At 51.9% G+C, this 14,920-nt stretch overlaps 1 protein-coding gene across 2 annotated transcripts; it reads right to left on the bottom strand.

Annotated features, from left to right (window-relative positions):
• Positions 1–4,398: 4,398 nt before the first annotated feature.
• LOC128815889 (BPI fold-containing family B member 4-like) lies at positions 4,399–10,610 on the bottom strand. 2 transcript variants are annotated; one of them, XM_053992995.1, is made up of 11 exons: positions 10,152–10,610; positions 9,696–9,881; positions 9,249–9,606; positions 8,712–8,816; positions 8,101–8,247; positions 7,754–7,817; positions 7,056–7,116; positions 6,338–6,429; positions 6,199–6,241; positions 5,433–5,488; positions 4,399–4,539 (listed from the first exon to the last, which is right to left on the bottom strand). In XM_053992995.1, the coding sequence occupies exons 1-10, from the start codon at positions 10,339–10,341 to the stop codon at positions 5,457–5,459; spliced, it is 1,278 nt and encodes a 425-aa protein (XP_053848970.1). In that variant the 5' UTR covers positions 10,342–10,610; the 3' UTR covers positions 4,399–4,539; positions 5,433–5,456. The 2 variants fall into 2 exon arrangements, with proteins under 2 accessions (XP_053848970.1, XP_053848969.1); XM_053992994.1 differs by having other exon boundaries at positions 4,399–5,267.
• Between the last annotated feature and the right edge of the window lie 4,310 nt (positions 10,611–14,920).

The raw sequence follows: 14,920 nt of genomic DNA on the forward strand, positions 1-14,920 counted from the left end.
AAGCAGCTTGGGCAGAACACTCAGGCTTTTCCCAGTGCCAGAGCTGGCCATGGTGTATCATGTCCTCCCCCAGAACCCCTCGAACTCTGCAGTCTCTGTTCCCTCTGCATATCATGGTGCTGGTGGAGGGAAGGATAGACGTTTTCCCTGATGGAAGCTTGTAAGCACAGTTTGCTTTAGGTCAGTTGGAGCCTAGCTCTGCTGAGGGGGTGGCAGGTGACAAGGCATTGCCTCTGAGTGATGCCAGCAGCCTGCCAGGCTGTGCCAGGGGAAATGCTTTCCTCCTCTTTCCTCATGGCTTTTTACTTCAGCAGACAGGCTCCATGTGCCTGCCAGCCCATTCCTCCAGGCGTCCTCCTCCTCCCTGCTCTGCGACTGCTGTGGGCTGGGGGTCCAGGGAGTTTTCCTTCAGCAGCTTTTCATCACTATTTCTGAAGCCAGCTCTTTGCACAGAGCTTTGGGATTAATGCAACATAAAGAACTTTCAAAACTGTTTTCCATTTCTAAAACCAATTCTATCTTTAGTTCACTCCTTTCTGAAACTGGCAGTGGTTGGGTTCTGGCAGGGCAGATACAGCTGCTCCTGCAGACTCCTCTGCAGCCAATGGTGAGCTCTATGCTGTGCTGGAAATGTAATGAGCTCCATTGCCATTGCTTGGTGCACCCCCAGACCAGCCCCAAGCTGCTCCGCAGCCTCCCCAGGTTGTCACTGTCTGTCCCCAGCCTCCCTCCATGTCCATGTGCCTCCCCGGAGCGCTGCTGGGCTGTGACCTGCATGGCAATGACAGAGGCACCGGTGGTGAGTGGCAGCTCCGAGTTGTGGGGTTTGTGAATTCAGAGGGTATCTCACAGTCTGTCACAGACACTGCTACTCTCTGGGGCCCAGCAGTCCTGCAGCTTTCCCTCCTCCCTTGTGAGCAATTTATTTCCTTTACTGACAGACAACTATTGACTTCTCATTCTCCTGAAGATGAGATGTCTTGTCTCATCAGGTTTAAATTAGTTTTATCTTTAGCCTTTCCTATTAATAAGCTCTCATCACAGTGTCATTACTTGATATCTATTTTCTGATGTTTTTCATTAATGGCTCTATATCTTCCAGATATTTTTTCAAGTATTTTTTCCCCTGCTGCTGAGTTATTTAACAGTCAGACACAGATCAGAGACATGAAGATGGTCTGATGCTGGTCAGAGACAGCATGGAATGGCCCAGCACCACTTGGTGGGCAGGGCAGGGCACTGGGACTGTGATGGGGTGGCAGTGGGGCTGCATGGGGCTGGCAGGGATGGTCATGCATTCCCTCCCTGTCTCTCTGCATCCCTCTGATCCCAGCCTGAGCTCTGACATGCCTGGGGCTCTCAGGAGCGTGAGTCAATAGAGTAATTAAAATGCCTCCCCTGAGGCGAAGGTGCTGCAATTCCTTTGGACAGCTGTATCTGTGAAAAACAGGGGACTGCTTTCTGTGCTTTGTGTGCCTGACAGGGGCTCTTCCCCTTCAGCAGAACTTCCACTAGGAAATGTGAAAGGGAATTATTTCACATTCTTTCAAGGGGGCCCCTACCCAGGGGCTCTGTTCCTGCTGGGTCTGAGCCACCTTCCCCAGGAGCCAGTCTGGGGCAGCTGCCACTGCCACCAGGAACGTGGAGCTGGACGTACTGCCAGCCTGGGGACAGGCAGGGTAACCAGCACAGAGACAAGCAAGGTGGCCAGCCTGAGGACAGGGAGGCCTGTCAGCACAAGGACAAGGCAGGGCTTTCTCATTGTATCTCCAAGGGTGTCAAAAGCCAAGTCCATCAGTGTTGAAAATACCCAAATCTCAACCTCGCTGTCCTACATTTATTTCTTGCATTAAGGAGGAGGAGAAAGGTGTCCAGTTGCTGGAGAGCAAACACAGGGATGACAACAGCCTGATGCACAGTGGCACATCTAATGGAGCTGTCAGGGTGTTCAGGGACACTGCCAGGGATGTGTTTGCCACTTAGAGAGCGAGGTCATTGCGGGATCCCTTGCCTGCCCCAGCTGTGGCTCCCATGTAGGAATTACAGAGAGGCTGCAGGATGGGTAATTTGCAGCAGCGCCTCCAGCAGAGGGTTTGAGAGTGATTAATATTCAGCACACTGCTGTGAAAATGAACAGCCAGAAAGGATCGTCCTCCTCCCCTTCCTGCGTCCATGAGGACAGTGATGGGAACAGAAATAAGATTCACTTTTGGACTTTTGGTAAGGCTGATTATGGGGTTTTGAGACTAAACAAGGTGCTCCCTTGTCTTTGGGTTATTTAATGTCTTTTAATCTGTTCCTTTTTTTTTTTTTTTTTTTTTTTTTTTTTAATGTCATCTGTAATTTAACTACAGGAAGTTTAAAGAAGAATAGTGGAAGAGTTTGGTTGAAGCTATCAGAACCAAACAGGAGGCAGTTACAAAACCAGCTTCCCTTTAAAAATGGGGAAAATTCTGACATTTCATTAAAGGGAAGATTCTTCTCACAGTTTCATATCCAAACTCCATTTTGAAAAGCCCTTATAGAGTTGGTGGAAAAGCTTTCCCTATCCCATGCTCTGCACAGCAGACAGGTGTCATTGAGTGCAAAAGCCTGTGAGAGGCTCAGACCAGCCTCCACAGGGGAACCCAGTAGGGTGAGAGGAGTCTCAGGAAAATCCCCATCAGTGCCCTTGCAGCCAGAGCTGGCAAAGATCTGAGCTGTTCCAGAGTCACCTGTCCTGGCACACTGGGGCTGGGTGGTGCCAGCAGCAGGGACATCCCCCGTGGTACCATTGTTATTAATATTGGTGGGTCAGAGCAGTGCAGGTGCTGCTGCTGTCCCCACAGGGCTCACAGTGGCCAGTGGCTCCCTACCCCTGCCTCTGTGGCAGCAGAGGTGGGACCCAGCCTGATGGCACTGTGCCACTTGGAGAGGTTTGGGGTTTGGCATTTTGGCTCTAGGGTTACTGAGGAAATACTTACACCTCTTTTTTGCAATAATTCACAGAATGGGACTTGGCATGTTCCTTCATTCTCCTCCTTCTGTTTCCTTAGGAACTGGAAATTGAAGGTGCCCAATGAGACATTACAGATTCAATAGCTTGGGCCAAGCAGTGCCACCCATCCTGTCCTCGTCTGGCAGAGCTCTGCCACTGTCATCAAAGGGCACCTGGCATCTGCCCTTCATCTCTGTGCTCCGAGCACACACAGATCATCAGCACCAAGATCCATTCCCAGAGCCCCCAGGTGTGGGTGTAACTGCAGCCAGAGTGTGCAGAGGTGTTCTGGGTGCAGCCCAGAAGTGCCCAGTGCCCACATCTCATTAGCATTGTTACCTCTGCCGCTAATTGGCAGGGCAGGGGTGGCATTGGCTGCTCGGGGTATGGCTCACTCACAATGGTGAGGTAAAGGGAGTGAAGGAGCAGCAGGAGGGGCTGGGCTGTGGTCCTATGGCACTGGTGACACATCAGACACGCCATTACCTTGGGAAAGGAGCAGCGAGAACCTCCAAGGTTTTCAGGGGAACATTTAACCACTCAGAAGATGTGAGCAGGAGCCCTGGCCCTGGCAGTGTGGTACCAGGAGGATGCTGGCTGCAAACTCTCAGCTAACAGCACCAGGACTCCCCTGTGCCTGTTGGATGGGGGTCTGAGGCCCTGGGCAGGACCAGAGGGACCCACTCTGGGCAGAGGCAGAGAAGGGTATAGGTGCTGCCCACCAGGAATGCCCAGCAGAGCCAATGTGAACACTTGGAAATGGCTGGTGGCACACGGTGCTGTGCCAGTGGATCTGGAGGCTGCAGGGCTTGGGCATCTGTCCCTGGCCCCACTCACCATGCAGCTGTTCTGCTCCAGGGCTGTGGCACAGCCAGTCCCGGGATGAGGCTTGATGCCAGTGCAACCAGGAGTGAGCTCCTGTGCCCAAGAGCTTGCTGGCTACTGCCACTGCTCTCCCCGGGGTCCTGGGGCTGCCAGCCCCAGCCTAGGGGGCAGCTGTCTCCCTGGGGCCCCAGGGATGTATTTGTTCATGTCAAACAGCTCCCAGCTCACTGGCAACAGGCAGGAGCAGGAAAACACACTAACAGAACCAGCAGCTCAGGGACAGGGGCAGAATAAATCTGCATAAATACAAATGAGGGGAATATTTATTTGCCACATCGACCACATTTCTGTAGCTACTTTAAGCTGTGAGAGTGGGAGTCTGGCAGCCTGGGCAGGGTTTGGGCTCCACTCAGGCCTGGCTCTGGGGCTGCAGCCCCTGTGGTTCCCCTCCTTTCCAGCAGACTCACCTATTCAATATTCCTCACATGTGAGTTACTCCTGTAGCTGATGGGAGAGATAAATAACAAAACCCTTGCAAATGCAAAAATCCTTTGGCAGTTTGGAAAGGAACTAAGTCACGTGCTGAATGCAGATGAAGAAAAATCATTTTTATTGTAAGGAGTAACAGAAGGGTGTGAATCTTCCTCAAATCCACCTCACCCACAATGCAGCATGTCCAAATCCACTTGGAGATTACAAGGCAGGATAGCATTCACTCTGATCAGTTCAAAGCGTCGCTGTTTGGGAACAAATAGGCTGAGTGTGCGCCTGGATTAGGCTGGGGGCTTTTTTGCCTCTTTTTAACAGTATGAAATCACTGGAAACAGCAAAAATCCCTTTTGAAATGGTAAGCCAATCAAGAAGCAGAAGGAGAGCAAAGACAAAGTGTTTACAGCTCATTGAATTCATCCCTTTTCTCTCTTCCCTTCTCAGAAGGATTTGGGCAGTTGGTGCAGTCTCATGAAATTCCTGAGGGGACCAAATCCCTGCCTGACTGTCTGCATCCAGCACCTGGAATGTCCCCTCTGTGCTGAGCCTTTACCTGCCCTAAACCCCAGCCCAAGTGAAGTTGGGATGGGTGTGAGGGAAAACCAGAGGATCAAGGTCATCCCTTCATCAGTGAGTGCCATAACAAGTGGTTTGTGGCCACGACAGCCAGGAGGGACACAGGCAAGACCTGGGGCTCCTGCCTCCACAGTCACAGTGTCATCAACATGGCTGATCATTGACATAGCTAATTATCAATATGGCTAATTATTGACATAGCTCACTGTTGGCACAGATTATCATTGGCACAGATAACTCCAGGCAGGATAGAGACAACAAAATCTGAGAAGGCTGAAATGTACAGCAGAAGAAAGAGTCTTTTCTTGGTTGGATTTCTCCATTTTCATGTCTGTTCTCCACCTACTGAGTCGTTTTCCTCCCTTCCCTCCTCCTCCTTGGGAATCGCCTGTAGGGGGACCTGGAGGGACACCATAGTTGAGCTTTTCGGCAGCCCTGTGCTACCCCTGTCACCTGCACTACCAGGTAGCAGGGTCAGGACCCTTCTCACCCAGCCCAGGTTCTGGCACCGGCACAATTGGCAGCAGAGCTCTGAGCCAGGTCCCAGCCAGCAAATTCTCCTTACCCCAGGGCGCTGCCAGTCCTGCAGCTACGGATTGATCGTGGGATTGACACCTGCAGCTGGGGGAGAGACACCCAGGTCAGTGCACTCCCTTCTCCAGGTGCCCAAAGCCCGACAGTCCCCTGGTGCCCCCCACCACGGGAACAGGCTCAGCAGTGCCTGATGTACCAGTGGCCTGAGAGGCCCCAGCTTTATGGGCAGAGATGATTTAGTGCCCTCAGGAATATGGCTCTGGGGAAGCTGGGAAGACTTCCAACTCTTCCTTCCCTTCCCTATATATTAACTTTCCATGCATATGAAGCTGAAAGCTCTTCCAATCACCTCTGCAAATATTAATTAATCCTCGCAGCATCCTGAGGACCATTATTCACTCTTATTAAGCAAATATTATTAAATCCTTTTATAAGAGGTGAAGTGACTTTTCCAGAGCTCTGCAGGGCACAAGTAGGAATGCACAGACTTTCTCTTGCTACTGTATTCCAGACCTGCCACTGCAGAGGGGCAAAGCTGCTCATATCTGAGCTGGGGACCATCTCTGAGGACCAGGGAGCCCAACCACCCCAGCACTGCCGTGCCCTGTGAGGTACAAGTGCTCTGTGGGACTGTTTAGAGATGCACAGCACCTGGCAGCCCTGGTTGCACCCCAGAGCCATGAGAACCCTCCCCACTCCTGGCCACTACCCAGGACTGTGTCCCCTATTTCAGCTGCCCCGTTCTGGCTCACAGACACCAGTGGGGATCCCCGTGGCAGCACTGGGGCTGGACTTACTCTGAAGGAGCCAGTCGATGAAGGTGCTTGGGAAAGGGGAATTCTGCAAAGAACAAGGAGGTGTTAGAGGCTGTGAATGTGGAGGGAGGGCAGCAGTGTGGGCACATGGGATGGAAAACGGGATGGGACATGTCTCTACCTGCAGATCCAGCTCCACGTAGTGCCCAGATGTCACTGGCAGTTTGGAGAGGGCAGAGTAGATTTTCCCCAGAAGCCCAAAGGAGACGACACCTGGGGAGAGGAAGAGGCCATCAGGGTTGGGCAGAGCTGTCTGTGGGTCACTGAGCCTGCTGGAGCCCTGTGCCCACCTGGAGCATTTGGCAGAGGCTGGCAGAGCACTGTCCTGCCCAGCAAGGAGGAAAAACTCCTTGTCCTTCCTATAGATCTCAAACTCCCTGGGGTTCAAAGGTTCCCATGAAAGCTGCTACCCTGGAGCTCGCAGGTGCAGGTCCCACCACAAGGGAAATGTTGGGAGGAAGAGTTCTGCTTTCAGTGAAGCAGCAATTGTGTATGAGGTTTGACATGAACAGAGCTGGGGAGGGGAAACCCTCTGGGTCTGTGGGGCTGCACCTGGCAGTCCTGGCATAGCCAACTCTTGGCAGTAGCTTGATCTAGCCCTGTTAGAAAAACACCCATAAGACACCCACTGTGGTGTCTGGCAGTGGTGGTGAGCCAGGACTGTGCCACCCACAGCAGCTTTGCCAGAGGAGAAAAGCTGCTCCTGCTCCATGCAGTGACCCCCTGCTTGCACAGCTCCAGCTCTCCTGAGGACACTTGCTGCCCGTGGAGGTGGGAGACACACAAACCTCGAGTGTCATTCTAAATCTTAATATAGGAAAGAAAATGTAATGACTTACGGTTGAGGAATTGCAGATTAATGTTGATGATGCTGACCCACAAGTTCACTAATGGGCAGAGCTGCAACAGCAACAAGTGGCACAGTCTTGGTGAGAACGCAGTGGGTGCAGCAGCGCGTTCCCCAGCACCACTTGAGTTTCACAGATTTAAATCAGGATGAGACAAACATCCTGATTTTCATCCTAGAGCATAGTTCTTCCATGGAAAAAGAGATATATGATTTGTTCAGCCCCCTTCTTAAAATGGCACAGGTTCTACTGAACAAGGTAAAAGATCCTTTAAAAGGATCCTAAATGGGGCTGTTGCTTCTCTTCACCCCCACAGGGAGCAGCTGAGTATAAATTACCCCATAACATTGCCTGATGAAATTGAAATTACTCCTAGCAAATAAATTCTGACTGTAAGGAAGATCAAACAATTTTGTGTAACTCATTTATGGGCTGCAGGCATGTATCTGTGCATGCACAAATATATATATATATATATATATATATATATATATATATATATATATATAAAATAGATAATTGTCCCTGCCAAGGACAGGGGGATTGGAACTAACTAACCTTTGAGGTCCATTCCAATCCAAACTGTTCTGTGATTCTGTGTGTGTGTGTAAATCTACCAGGCAGTTCTGGCAGGAGCACTGACAACAGCTTAAATGCAGCTTCACAGCAAAGAATATTCAGACACTCACCAGTGCAGGGACAAGCGACTTAAGAGTCTTGTTCAGCATGCTGCTCACCAGATTGGTGAGGAAGCTAGGGAGGGAAAAGACAGACAAAAATTACAAGGGAAGTTGTCAAAACCCAGGACTTGATATGAAGAAAAAACTGAGCTCCTCTGTAGAGGAGCCCCCTCCTCTTCTCTGATAAGAGATGCTGCAAGCCCAGAGCTCCCCCAGGCTTCAACAGGAATTACAGATGCTCAGGACTTTGTTATCTGAATCCCAAAATCTGCTTGTTATGCTGCCAATCTGTGCCCAGATTTGAGACTGAAGTTCTGCCCCACTGCCAACTGGCAGGAGCTGACCCCTACGCTCACCCTTTCCGCAGGCTGACACTGAAGCCACCAAGGAGGTTGCTGCAATTCTTAAGCACCAGCTTAAGGTCACCAGGAGAGTCCTGGGTCAGGGCAATGTGTGATGTGATGTTTGTTTCTACTGAGGATCCACTCAGAAACTGAAAAATCCTAGAAAACAGGAAGTGGCATGAAAGGTTATGGAGGAAGCCAAAGCAGCACTGCAGACCGGTGCCTGTGGTGAAGCTGCAAGCACAGCCTTGGCTGGGACAGTGCCTCAGTTTTGGGACTTCTCTCAGGCTCCTTGTCCTTTAGCAGATCACAGAACCATAGAATTGTTCAAGTTGGAATTTCCCTCTAAGATCAAGAAGCCTAATTATCAACCCAGCACCACCACCATGTTCACTAAACCATGTCCTCAAGAGCCATATCCACGTGTTTTTTGAATACTTGCACGGATGGTGAGCATCTGTGGAGTGAGGACAGCTGGAAATGGTTCCAGAGAGAGTCAACAGCACAGCTTTCCTCACCAGCCTCTTGCTCGGTGTTTGGGGATGTTTGTCCAGCGCTCAGGAGTGTCCCATCCTCCCCAGCGCCCTCAGGTCCCCATGGCATCACTCTCTAGGCTCACTCACCCTGGAAAGCGGAGCACCAGCTTCGAGTACAGGTTCAGCACAAGCTCAGTTCCACGAAGGACCTTCCATGACACTCGGGCGTTCTCGAGGTTCAGCACCTTCAGCCTGGGGGTTGACACCAAAGCAAACCCACCTTGAGATGGTGGAATCAGCAGGAGCAGATCCTACAGTCCCATCTCTTCCTGCTCATCGTTTGACCTGTGCATATTCCCAGGTAAAAGTGAAGGTGGGGAAGGATCAATTCCCACTCTGCAAACAGCCAATCTCAAAGCATGGTCAGGTTTCTCAAGGCTATGTTCTCCTGAGTCTCAGCCATCTCCATGGGTGGAGATTCCCCCACCTGCTGTGTTGCCCATGGCAGTGTCACACCACTCCCACAAGTAAGACTTTTCCCATATCTGGTTGGAATTTCCCCTGTTACAGAGTCTCATGTGAGCTGAGAGCCCAGGACTGGTGGTTTGTATGAGAGGGAGGGTCTGATCCCCTGGATATTATGGGCCACCCTGCAGTGAGCCCCCCACGGGGCTTCTGACTCACCAGGCGTAGCGTGTCATCTTCTGGGGGGCTCCACCACCCAAGAGTCCTCCTGCTCCACCCAGCAGTCTTCCTGCTTCACCCAGAAGACCATCAAGTCCAAGCAGACTTCCATTGCCTAGGAGACCTCCTTTTCCAAGCAGCCCTGTGCCAAGCAGACCTGTCTCTCCAAGAAGGCTGTTATTGCCAAGGAGGCCATTGCTGAGGAGGCCATTACCAAGTCCTTCCCCACCAAGGAGGCCTGTGCCAAGTCCTTCACCAAGGAGGCCTTTGCCAAGTTCTTCACCAAGGAGGCCTGGGCCAAGGCCTTTCCCACTAAGGATGCCTGTGCCGAGCAGCCCATTGATGCCAGGTTGTCCTCCTGCAACAGCCACAACTTCATTACTCTCCTGTCCTTTACCACCCAGAAACCCTCCTCTCCCAAACCCTCCCTGTGCCAAGCTTCCTCACCTAGGAGGCCTGTGCCAAGGACCCCAGCTCCACTGCGTTCGTTTCCTGCACCAAGGGGACCTCCACTTTCTGCTCCACTTGGACTTCCTTTGCCCAGGAGGCCAGTGCCAAGCAGCCCACCTTCACCAAGAGCACCTGTGCCAGGCAACCCACTTTTTCCATCGATGAGACCAGTGCCAAGCAGGCCTGCGGCAAGAGAGTCCCAGTTACTGATTGGACTTCCACTCTTGGGAGGATTTCATTGACAGGGAAGGTTAGTTTGGCCACATTAGGGTGCTCTGTTGGTGAGCTCTCACAGGGAGCCCTGAGCATCCTTGAACAAAGTTGGGTTCCTCATGGAGATGGGCCTGCCAGGAGACAGTTCCCTGACGAGCAGAGGGACATACCATGAGCCCAAAATGGCACAGGACTGTGCCGTGACACTCCCCTGGAAACACAGAAAATATCTGAACTCACCACCGATGGGCTGTGCTGCGTTCAGCAGGTTGAGGAGGCCCTGGGAGGGAGGCAGGAGGCCCCCAAGAAAGATGAGACACCAGAACGGTGGCATGTCCTGGCACAGCACCTGTGGGAAGACCCACATCATCCCAAGCACCAGTTTCACATGGGTATTGACAGCCTGGGCACTGGTGCAGCTCTCCATCATTCATGTGCACTACCCTGGGGTGGTGGGGAGATTCCTCCTGGACACACAGCCTCCAGACACCATGCCCCTCATCCCAGGAGGTCAGCCCAGACCTGCAGCCCCCTTTTCCCACTTCTGGTTATCAGGGAGCAGCTGAAGCCCAGTGCCACACTGCTCCAGAGCCATCGATGTCTCCATGCCAGACTGTGCTCCCCCCATGCAGAGCTGGGTGCCTGACCCTGCAGGGAAGTGAAAATGCCATTTTAAGAGAGGAAGAGGGATGGAGATGAGGCAGGAGGACCTTGTACTGAGGGAGACGGATGGCTTCCAACCACTCTGAAATGGCCCTGAAAGAGGAACATTCACAGGGGCACAGCTGAATAAAAAATGACGAGTGTCACAGTCGTGTCCTTCTGCCCGCTGTGAAAAGCACCCTGTGTTATTAAAGCTCAAAGCATGGCCAGAATCACACTCACTTTCCTGTGGGCAGGTTGTTTGTTTTTCTCATCTTGTTCCACTCAAGCTGTGAAAAGAGTCTGTTTTCCCTGTGTTTGATCTACCCTCAGCCAAAAGAAAGTACCTTCAAGGACCTTCTGTTCCTACCTGAGCTGGGCTTCTCAGGGTGACAGCGCAGGCTGGGGAGTGTTTGTTTATGCATGGAAAGGTGTTTGCAAAGAAATGAGAAAATGGTCTCTCTGCAGCACTGCCAGGGGTCTCAGCTCTAGGAGCATTTTCCTGGACAGCCCGTGTCCTGAACAGACACCTCAGCTTGTCCCTTCCGAGAAAAACAATGTACAGGTGGAGATTGCAGAGGTTCAGCACAGAGAAATAACATTATTTAGGTCAGACTGAACAACTTCTTTATATCTTCCAGATACTTTAAAAAAATCCCTCTATGACAGTTCTCGGCACAATTAAATTAGACTTTAATTCACTCGACTGTCTTCTACATTTTCCCTTTGATCAGCACGTAATGATGCACAGCTCGTGTAGCTGTGATTATTGAACAGGGGAGAAGGAGAGAGGCTCGAGCAGCTTCTATTGAAAATCGTGTCAAATAAAATCAGTGGGATTTGTTGGAGGGGCTCTGAAAGACGTGTGCAGCATTGCAAAAGGGTACAGAATGGATGTCAGGGCTCTTAGAAGAGCTCTTAGAGAATACGTGACCATGCAGGCACCTATCTCTGCAGTTATTAACAATATCTACCAAGGTGCTGTGCCTCGGTCACGCACATTTCAGTGAGCCAAGCATCTTGCACATGCAAAAGGCACGTCTGGCTTTGCAGATAAACACTTATTTTACACCAGCTGAGATGAGGTCTGGAGAGCTGAAAATTGCTCTGAATTCTGGTCACCAAGATCATGAAAAAACTCCCAGTCCTTTCTGCCAGCTTAGTCATTATCACAAACTTAACAACAACAGGAATAAACGTGGAATTTAACAAGCAAGAGCTCTGCTAGCTTTAAAAATTAATTTTCATAAATGATTAAATGCTGCTACAGAAATCAAAGGAAAGCATCATTAAAATTCCTGCTTTTCAAGCTGAGTTATTCTGTGCTGTAGGTCGCCTGATGGAGCTGGCACGGTGGCCACGGTCCTTCAGTGCCACTTACCTGGACCCTTTGATGTCGAGGTGGAGCAGCCCATGGTCACGGCTGCTGGCAGCTGCGTTTATAAACCCGAGCTGCAGGAATGAGGAAAGCCAAGGAAAGGATGGAGCAGGGACAGTCCCCTTTTTCTGGCTGTGAAATGTGACCCCTGCACCAGCCGGACCCTGAACACCACACGTTGCTATGGCCAGCAGCATCCAGCCAGCCCAGCAGCTCACCCCTCACCCTGGGTGTGGTGCCCACCCGCTCTGGGGAGTGTCCCAGGGCTTGTTCAGGACAGCTCTGCATCATTATATGGAGCAGAATGAGTCCAAGGACAGTGAGGTAAGCAATTACCTCCCAACGAGCTAATTACATACAGAAACCTCACAAACTGCAAAACAAATGAAAGAGAGTGTGGGTTTGTGGTGCACCGTCTGCTCTGAGACAACTGCCTGTGCCCCAGAGGCAAGCAGGAGCTGGCTGTGTGTCCAAGAAAGATCTCTACAGTTTAAAGGAGGCTTGAGAGACACCAGATAAAAGAAAACAGGGAAATAAATAGAGGGGAAAGGAAAAGGAACATCAAAGATGACAGAAAAACCTGATTCTGATGTTTCAGGTGTGTTTCAGGGTGGATCTGGGCTGGACCAGGGCAGGACAGTCTCACAGGCAGTGATGCTGCAGCTGTCCCAGCTACTCCCACTCACCCCAGGAGCAACGGGTGGCTTTACAGCCTTAAATTTGCAGAAGTTTCATGTGGTTCATGCAGAGTTCATAGGCATTACTGGGTGATTCCCCCCCTGGTCCCTAAGTGCTCCCAGGACAAAGCCCCAGTAAAGCCCAGGCCAGGTGAGCGTGTGATGGGTGCCCAACATGATCAAGATACCCCACAGCTTTGGGCCCAAGCCCTGAAGAGTCTGACATGTTTGGGTCTGACTCAGCATTTGCTGGCAGAGCTCTGCACACCCTGAGCTGGGAGTGGACAAAGGGGACTGCAGCCCTCCCACCTGAGATCTGTCCTGAGCCCAGGGGTTTCACCAGAGCTGGACACCCCCACAGGCTTGAGCACCTGCTGTGGCTGCAGAGAGGGCTGGACTTTATTGAACCTGAGCACAAGAATACAAAGTACACCCACGCCCTTCTGAGCACCCACAAAAGAGATCAAACCACAGTGTTCCATGGAAAACACAAGTGTCTTCCTTGTGCTCAAGAATGCAGGCAGGGATAAAACCCTGCTACTGTTGTGCCATGTTGGGTACAGAGAGACACTCAGGATCCTCAGTCAATTTTCAGCAGCCTGGGGAGGAGAACCCTCTCTCCCAGCACACCTGTGGGACACAAACCAGCCCAGCACAGTGCCGCAGGAGGGGAGGTCACTGCTGAACTTCTCCCCAGGGCTCAGCCCCAAACTCCATCCCCTCTATGTGCAGCCCCTGTCTCCTCAAGGTGTCCTGTGGTCAAAAAAAGAGATCAGGGCTGCGGTGGCTCCTCCAGCCTCTGACCAAGCTGCAGCCCAGAGAAACTGGGCTTTCCGTCTGTGGGGAAACTGCCCTCTGGTGAGGAGAAGCTACGGAAGGAATTTCTGCATGGGTTGTTCCTTCATATATATGTTATTTAGAAGGCAGAGTGACATCACCTGGGTGGATCATCATCACCTCTGCTGCAGCCGTGAGCTGGATCACACCTGTATTTTTCTTTAAGGTCACCACTGGTGCTGTGGGGACTGCAATTTCCATCAGCAATTCATGTGGCTCAGGGTATGCCTTGAGAGTCTGGCAACACCCAAAAATGAAAAGTTTCTGCTGGTGGGAGCATAAACAGTGACCAGGAGCTGCAGAGCACTCAGTTGCCCACTGATGCAGCAATTGCACAGTGCTGCTCTCCAGGACAGGTCTGATCCTGAGTTCCTCAGGAATTCCTGTACCTCAGCTGAAGAAGTTCATCAGGAGGCCCAGCGGGAGGAGCTGGTGTCCACTGTGGGTGGCAGGGGTGGCATAGGGGCCTGTGGAGGTTTGGGGACAGTCTCTGGCTTTCCCAGTGGATAGTCCACCAGACTTCTGGCCACATGCTCATTGACAATCTGGAGTCACAGGGTAAGGCAACACAGGTCAAAATGTTTGCAATATTTGCATTTACGGTCAACTTCACTTTCCCTCGCTGTGAAATGGCTGCACGCACGGCCTCGCCAAGTCGGGGCCCGTGACACTTCCTTCTCTGAAAGTTTGTGAAACCTAAACCCTGTTGTGCTCTCCCATGACAGAGGTGAGAGCAAGGCATGAAGCCAGGATCTGTGTCAGCTTCCACAGCCCCCTGGCCAGCTGCACATGGCTGAAGGAAACCTTGATGAAGCTAAGGGAAATATCCCAAGCACAGATGGAAGGAGAAGATGCAAGACTCACATTCAAGTCCAGCTCGAGAGCTGGCCAGTTACCAGGGGAAGGCTGGACATGGTGTACTGGATGCTGCCCAGCAAATCCAGGGCCACCAGTGCTGGGGGGAGAGGAAGGGATCAGCGATTCCTTGTTGGACTCGGCTGCAAATCCCCCCTCCCCTACCTGAAGTTCCTTTTTATCCAGAATAGCCTGGCTTTCAAGTGGGCTCTGAGCAGGGAGCTCCTGCAGACCCCTGCTCCTGGCAGATCTGGGCCAGGGTGGAGCAGAGGAGGGAAAGGTGTCCCAGTCATCCCTCAGCTGGAGTGGGTGACACACGGCACAAGGCAGGACAAGGCGTGGGACCCACTGTGTGCTCACAGTTCAGGCGTCCCAGCTGGTCACTGACGAGTCCCAGGGCAATGCTGAGCACTGGGCAGAGCTGCAAGAGTTGGGGAAGGTTGGTGAGAAGCCACCTTCACAGCCAGAGAAGAACACACAGCCCTGCTTGGCTCTGCCAGGCTTTCCTTGGCCATGGAGGCAGTGGCCAACTGGAATGGTAGCCCTGCTCTGGGTCTGGCCCTGGGCATCTTCCTCAGAGAAGTGGGGAGACCCAGGAGCCCATGGGGGATGGCTAGAAA

Source organism: Vidua macroura, chromosome 17, assembly GCF_024509145.1.
Source record: "Vidua macroura isolate BioBank_ID:100142 chromosome 17, ASM2450914v1, whole genome shotgun sequence".
NCBI classification, from domain to species: domain Eukaryota; kingdom Metazoa; phylum Chordata; class Aves; order Passeriformes; family Viduidae; genus Vidua; species Vidua macroura.